The sequence below is a fragment of the Borostomias antarcticus genome, assembly GCF_949987555.1.
Source record: "Borostomias antarcticus genome assembly, chromosome: 3".
Taxonomy (NCBI): domain Eukaryota; kingdom Metazoa; phylum Chordata; class Actinopteri; order Stomiiformes; family Stomiidae; genus Borostomias; species Borostomias antarcticus.
In genome coordinates this window covers 15839915-15856347 of record NC_140236.1, presented here as the reverse complement: position 1 = coordinate 15856347, position 16433 = coordinate 15839915, and the positions used below count along the sequence as shown (strand labels likewise).

The 16433-nt window shown below is 43.8% G+C and overlaps 1 protein-coding gene across 1 annotated transcript in view; it reads right to left on the bottom strand.

The window, feature by feature from the left end:
• Positions 1-16433, bottom strand: part of LOC311307070 (ephrin type-B receptor 2-like) — a gene marked incomplete at both ends in the record, with an annotated part of 33976 nt that overhangs the window by 14300 nt on the left and 3243 nt on the right. The window contains 2 exon segments of the mRNA XM_084435821.1: positions 2662-3346; positions 6767-6831. Of these exon segments, the coding sequence (XP_084291947.1) occupies positions 2662-3346; positions 6767-6831 (750 nt within the window).

The following is a 16433-nucleotide window of genomic DNA, read 5'->3' as shown; positions in this document are numbered from 1 at the left end:
CAGATTATCTTTGCGAACGCCTATGTTTCAGTCTGATATCTCAAAACAATAGCCAGCATCAAAATCTCAATTGCGACATGCATGAAAAAATGGAACGATTGATTCATACACTTTGTCAGGACCTAAAAAATAAGGCTTAATGGAGAGTGACTTAAATAAGCATTTATTAACTGGAACAGCAACTGAAATATTATCTCACCATCGCCTCTCACTCATATTAGATCATAGCAGTATTGTTTTGTGTCTTGTGATATATTGTGTATTGTTAGATTGTCAATGATATGCAGCCATTACCTCAGAAGACCACACAAAGGCTGCTGGACAGCCAACGATGATGGATCACTCTGCCTGGTGACATCTGCTCTCTCTCTCTCTCTCTCTCTCTCTCTCTTTCTCTCTCTCCCTCTCCCCCCCCTCTCTCTCTCTCTCTCTCTCTCTCTCTCCCCCTCTCTCTCCCCCCCTCTCTCTCTCCCTCTCTCCCTCTTTCGCTCCCCCTCCCTCTCTCTCTGAGCACAGCCTTCACAGTGACGAGACCAACAGTAACATGGCCTTCTAGTGAGATGTGGTTGGTGTGAAAAAAACACAGTCTCTGAAGTTACTGACCTATCACAAGCGATTCAATCCCAACAGAGTAGAGCCACCGCAAAGCCATAAACCTGATAACCCAACATATTAGGCGAGACAAATCAAGAACCACTGAAGTCATTAAAGGAAGGCCAATACTAGTACAAGCCTGACAGGATATCTACCTGATTTTCACCAAATGTCTCTAAGCTGACAGCGTATTAACTTTTGCCTCCCTGTCCCTCCTGGTACGAGCTGGAGGGCTGCTCCTGTCTTCAGAGAGGCCGAAGGACGTGGCTTCATTAGAGCATCTTGGGTTGAGGTTCTGGTAAATCACACCGCTGGCCTCAGGGACGTGGAACCGAACAGCAGATGCTACGGGGCCTCATCAGGCCTCTGCTCGGAACATAATGATGTTCCTGCTCTCCCCAGGCCATGAACACAGAGAACGCTTTATTAATATATGAGTCCCTTATAGACTATATCATATATAGTGGTCTGGGTGAGTGTGGAGTGCTATGAAGTCACCGTCCTCCTGCTGTTGTCATAAGAAGCATGTCCCGTCGGATCACCATCAAAACGGCCTCTGAAATAATGTCTTCGGACAGAATTGAACTGAATGTGATGACACAGGGGTGTCACCGGCCTTCCCCCGAGGGCACTCAGGCCTTGTGATATCATTACCTCTGGACGGCGAGGCTATTTTAGCGCCGGTCCCTACGGAGAGGAGCCGGCGGGGCGTGAATAATGGCAGGACAGGTTGCAGAAGGCTTCATTAGCTGAGCATGACATTTCAGACAAGATCGAGAGAGAGAGAGAGAGAGAGAGAGAGAGAGAGAGAGAGAGAGAGAGAGAGAGAGAGAGAGAGCCCAGCACACCCCCGTCCACATGGAATGAGCCAGTACACCATTGTAATTAGACAATTATTGCTGCCATTAAAGCAGGGCCGTATGGAGGATTACCATCAGGGGAAATGAACAAGACATTCCACACACGCACGCACGCACGCACACACACACACACACACACACACACACACACACACACAAACACACACACAAGGATTTCTCCATCCATCAATGCTCCCAGATGGGGGGATGCTAGTCATTTAGATTCTGTCAGTAGCACGGGAGAAAACGCTGCCAAAATCCTCTCTTCCTCTCATCTGCCCATTCCATCAGTGTAACCATATCCACCGGTACTGAAAAGAAAACACCTTGTCACCCTGTCTCTCTAATTCTTGACAACGTGGCTGACAATGTGTGTGTGTGTGTGTGTGTGTGTGTGTGTGTGTGTGTGTGTGTGTGTATGTGTGTGTATGTGGAAGAAGTCTCTTCTCTCAATACTGCCTCTAACACCGAGGTATGTCACTGAGAAAGAGTGTTCCTTTTGTCTGGCCTTTCCTTCAGTACACCCTCCGTCCAAAGCTGATTCTACTCTCCGCACATACGTTTCACAACCACACAGCAACTTTGCTTATAATAAACCAAAGGCACATACTGTTCCACACATTTGCCAGCAATTTCTACAAACAAGAAACCACACAAGCCATTCCACAATCTGTTTGTTTGTGACATTTGAGCTTGACGACCCCAAGATCACAGACGTATACAATAGTAAAAATTGGTCTTTTTACTTGAGCTTCAGCGCTAACATGCTATCCCAGACCTTATTAAAACACTTGAGTTAAACCTGCGCTATATCTACTTGCTTTTAACTAGGTGTTATGCACCTACCCCGCATTTCCTGTGTGGCTACCCTGCGTTTCCTGTGTGGCTACCCTGCGTTTCCTGTGTGGCTACCCCGCGTTTCCTGTGTGGCTACCCGCGTCTCCTGCATTCCTTTGGAGCATTGGCCGTGGTTGGCCGTGCAGGTCCTCAGAAATGAACGCAAAATATGCGCTTGTCTACGCATACGCGTTATTAAACAGCAGGTACACCGCGGGCTTTAGAAGCCTTGTCTACGCATACGCGTTGTTAAACAGCAGTATACTGCGGGCTTTGGCACTGGGCTGGAGCAACATGGAGCACACCCTGGAGAACGGGATGACAGGCAGCGGCACTCTAAACAGCAGGTCAGCGACCACCCTCACTATACCTCTGCAGACGGTGCCGTTCTCCGCCGCCTCGTACCCGGCTTTACACATGCACCTGCCGATGGGCACCAGCCAGTCCCCGTCCCCGTTACAGTACAGCTTGATGGGGACGTCCACCTCCTCCCCGTTGGGCAGACACACGCCTCTCGCCGCCACCAGGGAGGTGCTCTCCGCCCCAGACAGCGTCTCGGGAAAGACGGCGCCGTTCTGGACCACACACGGGCACTTCCTGTAGAAGACGCGCACGGCGATGAGCGACATGCAGGCGCCGTAGTCCTGGAAGGCCAGGTAGAAGCCGCCGCGCGACACAGGCCCGAAGCTGCGCACCTCCGTGTTGATCTTCATCATGCGGCCGCCCAGGTCCACCTGGGAAAAGGACTCGTCGGCAGCAATGGTGTCCACCTTGGTCCAGGGGTTCTCCATCCAGGCTGGGGACACCTTGTTGGCTGTGTCCGAGTCCGACTCGTAGTAGTAGAGGTTAAAGGTCTCCTTGCAGGAGCCGGGGACGCTGGGGATGGAGCTGCAGTCGCGCACGGAGAACTTCATCTGCACGTGGATGCGCTGGGCCCCCCGCCGGCGGATGTACTTGGTGCGGACCCAGTTGTTCTGGTTGCTGGCGAAGACATTGCACACCTGGTAGGTGCGGATCGTGTTCATGTTCTCGTCGTAGCCGCTCACCTCCTCCCACTGTGGGGAGAGAGAAGTTCAAGTACAGAATTGGACAGAGCTGGGAAAATCTGCTTTTTCCTACTATGCACCATGGGCATGGAATAAACTACAGGAAGAACTGAAATTAACCACAAGTGTACAAGTGGGGTGACAACGCATTTTATGTTTATGTTGGCTACTTTTGGCCTCCTAAAATGGCCTCGTAAAATGTATATGCAATATCATTGTACAATGGGTATTTCCGACCTCGCAATCTGATTGGTTAAGAACCGTCTGTTGGCTACATTACACTGTTCTATCCGTCCTGTAGGCTACCACACTCTGGTTTATCATCACCACTTTGCAACTCGCAGTTGCACAGCAAAGGCTACACTTTGTTCATGGCTAGTTAGGCTGGTCAGGAGTAGGCTATGTTTTGGTTGCTAGGGCTCATTGCTCGTCGTTTTGAAACTCCATAGCAATATGATAGTTTTAGGAACTACCTTTCTTGGCAGAGTTCACTAAAATCTATATTAAGACACTGAAATAGTAGGTATTTATCCCATAAATGTGTCCCAATGATGTAGCCGTTGTATAAAAGCAATGGCCTAACTCACTCGAGGGTTGTGGTATGGCCAACATATACCACAGGTTGTTCTGCGCCTCGTGCCTATGACCGCAGCAAAACCCGTGGTAAATTGGCCATACACCACACCCTCTCATGAGTTAGGATATTGCTTCAGTATACTGTCAGTGTTTTTTTGTTTTCTTTTCATTATCACAAGTTTATATATCCACATATCCATGCATAATATTCAGTATTCATACATGGGTTTCAAGGTAGCTTTATTTGTCACCTTGAATACATACATTAGCTAACATCAGAAGACATGTTGGTAGCTATGTTTGTGGACAGTTCTAAATGAATATGTTGGCAATCAAGTGAAAACAATTCCTCTCTTTTCTTCATGCTAACTAGTCTTCCCTCCCTAGAAACTGGATCTGCATGTGCTGTGCAGCCCTCTCCTTATCAGACAATGGTGGCTATGTAGTTACAGTAGGCCTATAAAGATAATGTGCCTTGAGTTGAAATAACTTAAAATGCCATAAAATGGTTTAAAACGACAATATAATAGTATTCATACAACAAGTAAATATGAATTGTATGATTAAATGTTGGAAACCAGTGAAAATGTGGCATAACAAAGCTACTGTCATTCAGCATAACGGATAGCATTGGTAGCCCTACAACATGAAACTCTTGTTGCACTGAAGGACTTATATGTGATACTGAAGGACGTGTGATACTGAAGGACATGCATTCAAAGGTTACTAGAAGGTGAAAAGGTGAAATCATCAAATATTTCAGAGATTTTCTCACTCCATGACATTGATGGAGGGTCTTCAAGGGTTCTTCTTTGAGACACCAAACACTTTCACATGATTACCATCATGTGATATTATTTAAAATAGCTTTTTACCTTTGATATAGGCCTACTGAATGACATTGATGAAGTGCAAAAGTCGGGACAAAAGCTATTCAAGTTTTTAAATTATTTAGATACAGTATATCGGCCATATGTCTACAGTATACAGTATACTGCAAACACTAACGCAATTATGCCAGTGGTATTCATTTATATTTTTAGGATTAATTTCTACATTTCAATATCACTTTTGTTGCTTTTTTTTTTACTGGGACAGTTATACTGAATGATATTTTGACACTTTAGAGCTCAACAGCTTCCTTAACTTAATACTTTGCAACACAAATATTTCTGGGTCAAAAGAAGGGTAAGAGTTGAGTGATTTGTTAATATATTTATACATTATGTTAAATTGATGGCCTCAGGACACCAAATTTACATACCATATCTTTGACCCATATACTTTCGCAATTCACACACAAATTTTACCAATAGGGTTACTTATGTTACCGATAGCAGTCACGCACTGCTATGCGACACTGTTATTGTTAGCTTTAGCTAGCCACCTAAAAATATTTTCTTTACAAGGCGAGTGACTTTTGAATATTATGCAGTTGGTTGATGGTGATAACTGTTAAATATATCAAAAGGGACACAACAAAACAAAAGTTTATTCAATCACAAAAAAAACAGTTTATGTTGGAGGTGGCCAAAAGTACAGAAACTCCAGTCATTAAAATATGTTGTCCCCCACTTCCGGAACTGCCGTGTGTATCTATTATAGGGTTGCAAAATTCCCTGAATATTCAAGGTTGGAAACTTTCCATGGGAATTTATGGGAATAAAATGGAAATTAATGGGAATTAACAGGAATTAACGGGAATAAACTGGAAATGTTGGGGTTATTTATACCAACTGTATTTACCTTGTCATATACAGACAAAAATGTAAACAATTTGTTTTGCCATAAGCAGACATGAGGCAAACATTTCTGATACATCATTTTGACATGCTTGACTTAATCTATCTGTGAGTAGAACTACTGTACAGCTCTGCTGGAGTGAGCAGGATGCTACAGTAGGAATTTAATGTGCGTGATGGAGAAATGCACAGTGCAGGGTTGAAAAATTGGTTTGTTTTAACCAAGATCGAGAAGATCTAGGATTGCATTTTATGTGTTTTTTTCATGTGTACATCTAATGCATGCAGCTGCGCCTCTCTGGCCAGTTCCGAGTATGGCCGAATTCCAGAGGGAGGGGCCTATTGGACCACCCTGGCCAGATCTCTCTTGCAAAAGAGATTTTAATCCCATTGAGACTTCCTGGATAAATAAAGGTTGAATTAAATAATTAATTTGCAACAGCTTTCAGGGAATCTGAGGCTTAAGACATTTCTACTATATGTACAGCAACCGCTATCTTCCTCCTGGTCTTGAGGACTGAACAAAGAGCTGGCATTCAATCTCCCTGTGGAATATCCCTCTGCTCATAGAATATCCCTCTGCTCATAGAATATCCCTCTGCTCATAGAATATCCCTCTGCTCATAGCTCGCCCTGCTTTTCCTATGTCCTTCTTTTTGACACCACCACACTCTTGATGAATTATTCATCTAACCATGACTTGACGGTTCCTTCCACCTATCCAATCGATCACTGAGCATGAGCAGATTCCAGATTTTCACTTTTACGCTGTGCATTCATGCCATAATTCAACCTTCTCTAACTCCCATTTCACTATGTACTTTGAAAGAGAACATTGTCACTTTTGTAGCACAAAATGGAAATGGGGACATGCAGAGTTAGAGTTAGACTTATTGTAGCCTGGCAGCAATTGGATGTTCAGGACAGAATATTGGTCAGACTGGAACTGTATAAGACTTCAGTGAACAGCCTAACTTTCGCTAATGCCATTATGCTACAGTGATCACAGAGATTAAGGATATTATTATTTTTACTCCTGGTCCTGCTGCCTGTATCCAACCAAGTGATGAAAGAAGTTGGTCATAAAGACACATGTTCAACAGTCACTTACCCCCTGCAATGGGTAAATAGTCCAGCCCAGCTCTGCTGTTGCTGTGGTCGAATCCATGAGGATTTCTGCAGAGAAACAAAGGAAGACATGTATATACTAATTCCATATAAGATACTCATATGGTGCCTGTAAAACAGAGTTCACCATGGACTGAGGAGATGATTCAAGAAACACATTCAGGACCATAACACTGAGATTCCGTATTCATCTACAACTCTTATTATTCATAACCACAGATGTTTTGATATCCTGGAAAATATCCGATCAGAGTATCTGATGTACGATACGGCTTTAGTAGTGGACTGAGGAAAACAGTGTGCAGATAAACTGTTCCTAGAAGCTTCAACTTTACAGTATGTCCTCTGTCGCCCTAAGGTGATTATTGACAATTATGGCTCTCCTGTAGCTTGATATCAGGCAGAATTGTCAACTCGTTCCACTCCATTGAGATCTTCATCTTCGGTGGAGTGGGCGGAGTCAAACGTCTGGACCCAGACTCTCCTGGCCGTCCCTCTGAGCCATACCATGTCTGTCCACCTTGGCGAGGACACATTAGACCATTGCAGTATTGTATTGTGTATTTTTATTGTATTGTGTTGTGTTATTAGGTTGTAGTAGTGTGCAGCCATTATAGCTCAGAGGACCACACAGTGCTGCTGGTCAAACACTCACTCAACCTGTCACTCCGGATGATGATGGATGACTCTGACTAGTGACATCTGCTCTCTCTCTCTCTCTCTCCATCTCTCCCTCCATCCCGCTGTCTATCAAACCCACACATACACTAATAGCCCACACACTTTGTCACTGATCCATAATCACTGTTAGTATTCACCCGCACACACTCGCACGCGCGCACGCACACACACACACAAACCTATAATCTCTCTGCCCCAGGCCCACTGTAGCGGACCATAGCACGACGTGAGTGGCCCTGCGCCACGAGTGTTTACTGACACAGTTTCAATTATTCACAGGCTCCTATCGGGGTCTGCTGCTGAGTGGGAGACGCTGAGGACGTCGTCCGTCCTGGAGGCTCAGAGGACACATGGGAGTGGGACGAGCTCAGCCAGGAGCAGTGCTGACAGGGGTGGCTTTGACTACAGACAAGCCTAAATGGGATGACTCCAGTACATCTGGACACCATATCCAGCACAGGCAGAAAGAAAGCAAACTGTATTATGTTTACTAAACACATCAGTACAAATCTAATGTGGACTGCGGATGTGGGTAAGCAGCATGTTAATGCAATCTCAGGTCACAAGAGACATTAGGGTAAATGCTTGTGTGAGAAATGGGTTTTCGTGAATACTGGTTTAGCTGTAGCCCGTAGGGGAGGCGATGTTGGATACAGATGCACAGCAGCAGTTGTTATTTTGTTATTTTTTCTCGGCGGACGATAAGTTATGGCTAGGGGCTGCGTTCTACTCAGTGGAAATGCTGGCCAATTGCAGATCACCTCGAACACAAACAGAGATGGAGTCTCTACTATGCCAGGCAGGTATGGACCTGTAGTGTGGAGGCCCATCGATGTCCATCAGCAGCTGAGCTGTGAGAGACAAACGAACATGCTGTCCTGTCCTGTATCACTTGTTGAAGGTTACGGTTTGGTTATGAGTAAAGACATATGTTGCGTGCTACATAATGCTCTCGCCTAGAAACTGAGTTTGCACAGGGTATATAGTACTGTAAAAGTCCAAAACATAACCTAAGGTGGACTGCTCCAAGATTCATAACACGAGGCATTCTCTAGTCAAGTTTAACAAAAAAAAGAAACCCAATTAGCATCCCAAATCAGTCCCCGAACACGGAATAGCCGCTGTTGCTTCCAAAAGGGCAATTTTTCCGGGTGCTCAGTTCCTGTTAGTATCAGTAGCGATTAATGAGGAGCTGGGAGGGAGCGGCGAGCCAGGTGTCGGAGCCGCCGCTAAACCAGAATAAAGAGGCCGTGGGCGCTGACCCGCGAACGATTCCCACGGACCGAGCCAAGAGGGTCGGGAGTGGTGGGAGAGAGGGAGTGGGCGGCGGCCGCAGGGGGAGGGGAAGCGTGGGTCTCCAACGCAAGTACTGGTGGGCGGAGCTTTCAGTCCCACTTGATAACAGCACAGGTATATCTGACCCTTACATTCCCAAACCACCTAGAATCTATGAACCATTTAAGAAACAGCAGTCGTTGATGAGAAAGGTGGTATAACTCATACACAATCTTAGAAATGTATCCAGGTGTTGTTTTTTTAAAACCTACTTGTGTGGAGATTACATAAGGCCTTGATAGGCCCTCATGATATAAACGTCTTCATAAAGGGATCAAGCCTATATCTGTATGTGCAGGAAACACAATCTAATGTAGTGGTAACAAGGAAATGGGGACAGGGTGGGCTTTGGGGGGGGGAGTATGTTGCCCTTCTTTCATGACTAGACATTTGTCATGCTGTTTGTGTACACCCAAGTGTACACAACATGTTGCTGGAATTCTCTCACGCACATGACACGGCTTTAACAGCAGAGCAGCCTATTACTCTGCTTCAAAAAGGCTGCCTGGATTTTGCCTAATTACGGTATTTCACCACTGACGGGAGTGAATTATCATAATGGCTGCGATTTGCTGCCTGCAAGAGACGACAACAGTAACACATATCAAAGCTGATCCTCTTCTGATACGTAACAAACACCCCACATCCACAAACAAATCCAGTACACACCAAATGCCCATACCATCTGAGAAATATTCTTTAACCAGAATTGCCCATGCATGTAAAGGAGATGGAAATATAGTAATCCCCCCCCTCTCTCCCTCTCTCTCTTTCTCCCTCTCTCTCTCCCTCCCTCCTCTCCTACCTCCCCCCTCTGCTTACTCCATCTGTCCTGCATTCCTCCAATATATAGAAAGCCCTCTCTCTCTCTCTCTCTCTCTCTCTTTCTTTCTTTCCATATTTCAATGAAAAGTAGGCCAACGCGGAGGAGAGAGTGGGGCAACTAAGTCCAGCACGCATAATCCTGGCAGGCCGTGCCACGCTCTGTCCTCCACGCTGGACTAAATGCAGGGGAATCTGGCTTCACTTGCTTTTATGTCACTGTTTATTTCTCTAAATATTCCAATAAAATTTCAACAAAAATAATTAAATAATTTAAAAGCATCATAAGAAAGCAAACGTCTCTCCAACCAAGTAAACATTGTGTCATCTGCAAAACAATAAGAGCATCTTAAGTCTCTTTTTGAATGATTTTAAATTATTCCAAATTGGTGGTAAATTATTCGAAATTGTAATGGCTCTGTAAGGTACCTTTTTTTTTAAGGAGTTAACTCTAGAACTGGTGCAGCACCACAACTCTCATATCTCTGTGGTGTCTTTCCGTTTGTACGGCCTTGTGTTTTCAGTTCTTTTGTGGGAGAGGTTCATGTGTCGGGCTGTCCCGTGTTTCCACTAGAACATCATCCACACATGCACACAGACACGCAGGCATGCATTCAGGACACATGCTGTGTTTAAATGGTAAAGTATATCTGAGGCACTTCACTGTAGGCAATACACAACATACTGGACATGAGCTGTACTATTCTGTTTTTCAAATGAAACATTTTCTGCCTACTGAAATTGCAGTAATCTTGGGGGGTGCAGTACTGCATATATAACACCTAATATCTAATAAGTAAAGGACCGACTGGTCGCCCCATCCTGCATTCTATACAATACTGCTCCATTACAAGAATCTGGCTAGTCCTTCTGCAACTAAAGGGAGTCTGGAGCAAAATGAATCCCTTCCATGTAATCTGACATTATTTCAACACATTGTCTGTTTTCTTTAAATTAACTATGAGAACTGTGACAGATAGTAGTATTAGAGCCATGTTGAATTATTCATGAAGTTAATCAGTTCACAGCACAGTTTTGATTCACTGTGACACCCTCCAACTGAAGCCTTCCAGACCTCCCTGCCTGCCCATAGTCTGATAAATCCTGTTTCTACATTATCAGACCACACACCTCCCTGCCTGCCCATAGTCTGATAAATCCAGTTTCTATATTATCAGATCACACACCTCCCTGCCTGCCCATAGTCTGATAAATCCTGTTTCTATATTATCAGACCACACACCTCCCTGCCTGCCCATAGTCTGATAAATCCTGTTTCTACATTATCAGTCCACACACCTCCCTGCCTGCCCATAGTCTGATAAATCCACAGTTGCTGCACTATCAAACAGACCACACCTGAGCATCTCTCCCCCCACTGTACTTGCAGTTGTCTTATTACAGTAAGCACACAATACTAATGTTGGACAAGAAGAAACATTCACAGCACAGCAGTGTCTGAGTTGAGAGTGTTAACTGTACTCTGTGAAGTTTGAACTTGCAGACCGATGCAGGGAAGGAATTGGGAAGTGTTTGCCCTCAATTATGCATACAGGTGGGGTTCTTATCAAGCCAGTTGTGATGATATCTCTAGGGAAAGGAAGATAGTCCACTCACTAGACGTCCATATCACACAGACAGAGCAGGTACGCTTGAAGTATATTGTGTCTAGTGTGAAGAGTGAGCTGCATTGTTTCTTATCAGAGGAATATCTATCATAGGAGATTTTTTTTGCCATTTTTTATTTTGTAGCTGAATTCTTAATGAGGCAGGGAGAAAGATAAGTTTCTCTGAATGAATGATGGAGTTAAACTTGGAACCATCTCCAAAACATTTTTTTAGTTAGATCCACAATCCTCCCTCTTAAGCACCTATTGTATTTTTTGTTTGCTATTCTTGCACTTTAAATTAAATGCAATTATTGCAATTATTGCAAGTCGCTTTGGATAAAAGTGTCAGCTACTGTAAATACAAAGTAGCCTAATGTAATCACATAGTTCCATACTGTGTGTACATGTATACATACAGTATGGTATGTATGTATATGTATGTGTATATATGTATATATATATACATATAATGAATATATTTGATCAATATTTAATATCAATATTCATATTATTGCAGGGATTACTGGTAAAAGAGACGTGTCTCAGTGTGACTCCCTGGTGAAATAAAGGGATGATAAACATTTCCTGGGATGATTTTGTTGCGACATGGATACACTTACCATAACATTATAATAAAGTTATGATAAAACTCCTCTTCTTTCACTATATTTGTTAATCATCATGAACTCTCTTGAGCCGAAATGGGCCAGAGAAGCTGGGAAGCTAAGAAGCTTTCTGGGGGTGTAAACCTAGGGCACTTTGGCTACTCACCATTTCAGTACTAGTGACCTCAGATGCCCACACTGTCAACAAGCTGCAACTGCAGCAACATCCTCAGGCCTCCTCTGGTGTCCAAAATGTATTATTTTATGTGACACTGACTAGGATAGTGAGGTGCAGGATCCACACACACACGCACGCACACACACACGTTCACATTCAGACACATAATTTGTCAAATAGGGGAATTGGGACCCATTGATTTCCTAGTGCCCCAGTTCTGTCACTCACATGTTCTATGTGTGAAAACCTAACTGATGGCGCTCGCAGCGCGGAAATGTCACAGTGTCAACTGCACTGAGCTCAGCTCATTCATGTGTTGTGGAAGATACCTTCCTCTCATTCTACTGCAGTGCAAAAAATACTTTCTAAACTCAGAGAGCTGAACACCTCCTAACATTCAACCCCTCTGCTAATACGTGTACTAATACTTATACCCATATCCAGCCTATTCACTCGAAGGGACATATTCACGCTACCGTTCACACTTGTACTATACACAAGCATATATTATACATACTAATGCGACATCAGGCACTAATTTTTCATGTTTCTTCAAAGAACACAAGAGCCGTGGAGATGGATCATCCAATCTCTGCTCACAGGAGCGTGACTTCACCTCAGGAACCAAGCATAGAGGATGATGAAATGATGGGCCCTGGGCCCAGACACGTAAAGGGCCCCCCCAACCATTTCATTTATCGCCTTTTCAATCTGTAGATGTAGCTACAGTACCGAGAGGAATCCCTCAATGGATTTGTAATCTCTGTAAACACTAGCCTAGACAGCATGCTAACGTCATCAGCATGTTAGCATCGATCACTAGTTTGAGATTATAATTTACTTTGACAGACAATCCGTTGAATTTGTAGATCTAAAGTTGTGAGCAGCGTGGCACTGGTAGTGTGGGTCAATTTGCATCCATGTGAGCATGCCTGTCAAGTCTGAGAGCTGCGCGGTTCACTGTCCACCAACGGTCTAGGTAGTTAAACAGCAGCAAGATAGCTAGCTAGTTAACTTGTTCACTGTCTACAGTCTTCTCTTGGAAATCGAGAGTTTAACATATTTTTGAAAGATTTTTCAAGGTGCCCACCCACATCCATTGTATGACCAAAACGGTGGTAGAGCAATTATCAGACTTTCTCAAAAGTCCTAGTTTTGATCTGAACCATTGTATATGATCATAAGTAACCTTAAAACAGGGCTAAACATGCATTTTACCTTTACTACTCCTTTAATCAACATTGGCTTATCTGAGCAGGCTGCTGGATGGTTTGAAAATTACCTCTCGGATAGGACTCAGTCTGTGAAGTTTGAAGGCACCTCCTCTAGCATACTAGGTGTTACCTCAGGTGTCCCACAAGGCTCTGTTTTGGGACCTCTTTTATTTACCATTTATGTAAATGACTTGGGTAAAAATGTCGCTGATGCACAGTTTAATTTGCTGATGATACTATCATTTATTGTTGTGGTGCCACCCTTGCTCAGTTAAGTCTGTCGAGTATCTTCAATCTGCCTTTGACACTGTTCAGTCTCGGCTGTCTGATCTGAACTTGTGTTGAATGCCTCTAACACTAAGTTGATGTTGTTCTCTAATACTAGGAATGCCGTCTCTCCCCCGGCTATCGTGACCAGGCTTGGCAGTCCCATTGAACTGGTTTATGAGTACAAATATCTAGGTATTTTAATAGACGATCATCTAACTTTTAAATCTCATATTGAAAGCCTAGTAAAGAAATTAAGGCTCAAGCTAGGCTTTTACTTTAGGAACAGATTTTGCTTCAGTTATTCTGCCAGAAAAAAAATAGTTGAGGCCACATTTCTTCCTCTGTTAGACTACGGCGATCTAGTGTACATGCATGCCTCAACCCAATGTCTCCATCGGGTGGACACTGTGTATCACAGTGCCCTGAGGTTCATCACAGTGTATCACAGTGCCCTGAGGTTCATCACAGTGTATCACAGTGCTCTGAGGTTCATCACAGTGTATCACAGTGCCCTGAGGTTCATCACTGTGTATCACAGTGCCCTGAGGTTCATCACAGGCTACGGAGCCCTTACCCATCATTGTGTCCTTTATGCTAGAGTTCAGTGGCCATCTCTAGACTCGCGCCGGCTGACCCACTGGCTTATTTGTATTTACAAGGCCATCCTTGGGTTACTCCCCCCTTACCTCTGCAACTACATCACACTCAGAACCAGTTCATACGCCCTGCGCTCAAACAACACCATTCAGCTCTGCACCCCTAAGGTTCGCACCGAGCTCGGAAAACGCACATTCATGTTCTCTGCCCCTGTAGCCTGGAAATGTCTGCAATCTAAATTGCAGCTTGCTCAACTGATCTCCATTAGGGCCTTTAAAGGTGCACTGAAGGATCTGGAGGTAGGTCTGGGTGGAGCCTGCAATTGCTCCCTTGGCTAGGTGCTCTGCTGGAAACTTATTCTGCTATGTTTTTTTCTGTGAATGTGTCTGTGTGCTACTTGAATGCCTTTCTGTGTGCTGCTCCATGCGGGCATGTGATTTGTCTATGCTGCTTGTTGAGTGTGCTACTGCTATTGTGTCTTGTGGACGTGTACATGTGCCCTGTTGGTGTTTTGATGTGTGCTGCTCCATGTGGGCGTGTGATTGTCTGTTTTTGCTGCTACTGATCATGCTATGTGGTATTGTGTGCTATTATGTCTTTTGGATGTGTACATGTGCCCTGTTGGTGTTTTGATGGTGTGTGCTAATGCTTTGCTGTGTTTTTATGTGCTTTTAATGTTTGTTGAATTGTCTGTTTGGGCTGTCATGGCCAGGGCTCCTTTGTAAAAGAGACATCTGTCTCAATAGGACTTCCTTAGTAAAATAAAGGTTTAATAATAAAAATAAAAAATAAAAATAAAATAAAATAAAAAAAGCTAGCGATCGATGCTAACATGCTAATAACGCTAGCATGCTGTCTAGGACGACAGAGCTCCTGTCATAAGTGACAAAAGAACAGTTGAAAACACCATGGCCAACACATTGGAATTCTATGTATGACAGTTTGAATCAACTGGCCACTTTAAGAGACAAACTACCTGAAATGATGGAAAAACATCAGCTCCCCCCATTAATAAAAATATGTATACATAATCAATCAAACTGTTGTCTTTTGATAGCTTTGCTTAGTTACACTGACATTCTGTGACTGTTCTCCCTTTTTTGGGGGTTCACCAGAGCTTTGTGTATATCATATAGCCCAAACCTGAATACTCTGCTGCTATACCAAATATAAAAAAAATAAAAAAAATAATACATTTCCTATATTTTAAATACAAAATACATGTATTTTCTGGCACCAGTATTTTGTATTTTATTTTGAAACATTTATTTGAGGGGTATTTTGTATTTTGTATCAAAATACATTTTTATGTATTTTTGCCCATCTCTGTGTGCCCTAAGGACCCTGACGATAGGGACATCTCTGTTGGCATAGTTGTTAGCTCATCCGACTTGCGAGCGCAACGTGGCAGTTTGCTAGACAATCCCTTGGCATGGTTCAAATGAAGGAAAACCAACGCAGACCAGAGTACGACTGTCACAAATGCCACAGTTGTGAGTAAATCTACAGTAGCTGAGAGGCAGAATGCCCCGTGCTTTCATTTCCAGGATGGGTCCATCAACTACCTCCAGCTCATGGATGCCCAGACAGTTCAACAAGACTAGGTCAAAGTACGGCTGGACTGGGTATGGGTGTGTGAAATTATGGATAATTTGTTAAGGGGGTGTTCAGTGTTGTCAATAATGTGAATTCCTGGATATTAAGTTAATCTTCAATTGTGTGTAGTGGTTCCAGTGATATTTGTACTGAAGTAGCATATCACATGACATGGTTAAGCTACGAATGTTTAAATAAGCGCTTTTTTTTCTGTGGCGGTAAACGCTCGATGTTCACTATATCCCAGTGACCCATGATAGGAAATAGATATTATCTTTATAATAGGAAAAAGATAGGAAATAGATATTATCTTTATCTATCTAATAGACTGACATGCTTCAGTGTCCAAGCTCTAGTCGATTCATGCCCAAGCTCTCACAGTTTTGTAACCCCCACCATAGGACAACACAGAAGCAGGTAATTTGCTTTTTTGGTGCTCAATATTTTCTGTCACTTCTCCCAGAGGAGAAATAGTGTAACACTGAATATTGACTGGCTGGGAGGCCACGCCCCCCTGAGGATGAAGACCACAGTCTGCAGCAGTTTTGTTTCACATTCTGTCGACCAACATCTGTTGTTGTTGTTTCTTAGCTACGCCCATGATCAGTCTGTTAGACCAGGCAGTCGGCTACTGCAGATCCCTGAGATCAAACGCATAAACACTCCTCTCAGAGCAGGGGTGCTGTAAATGAGCAGACATCACGCCATCCTAGGGCCCGTTTCCCAACCAGTGGGCATGGCT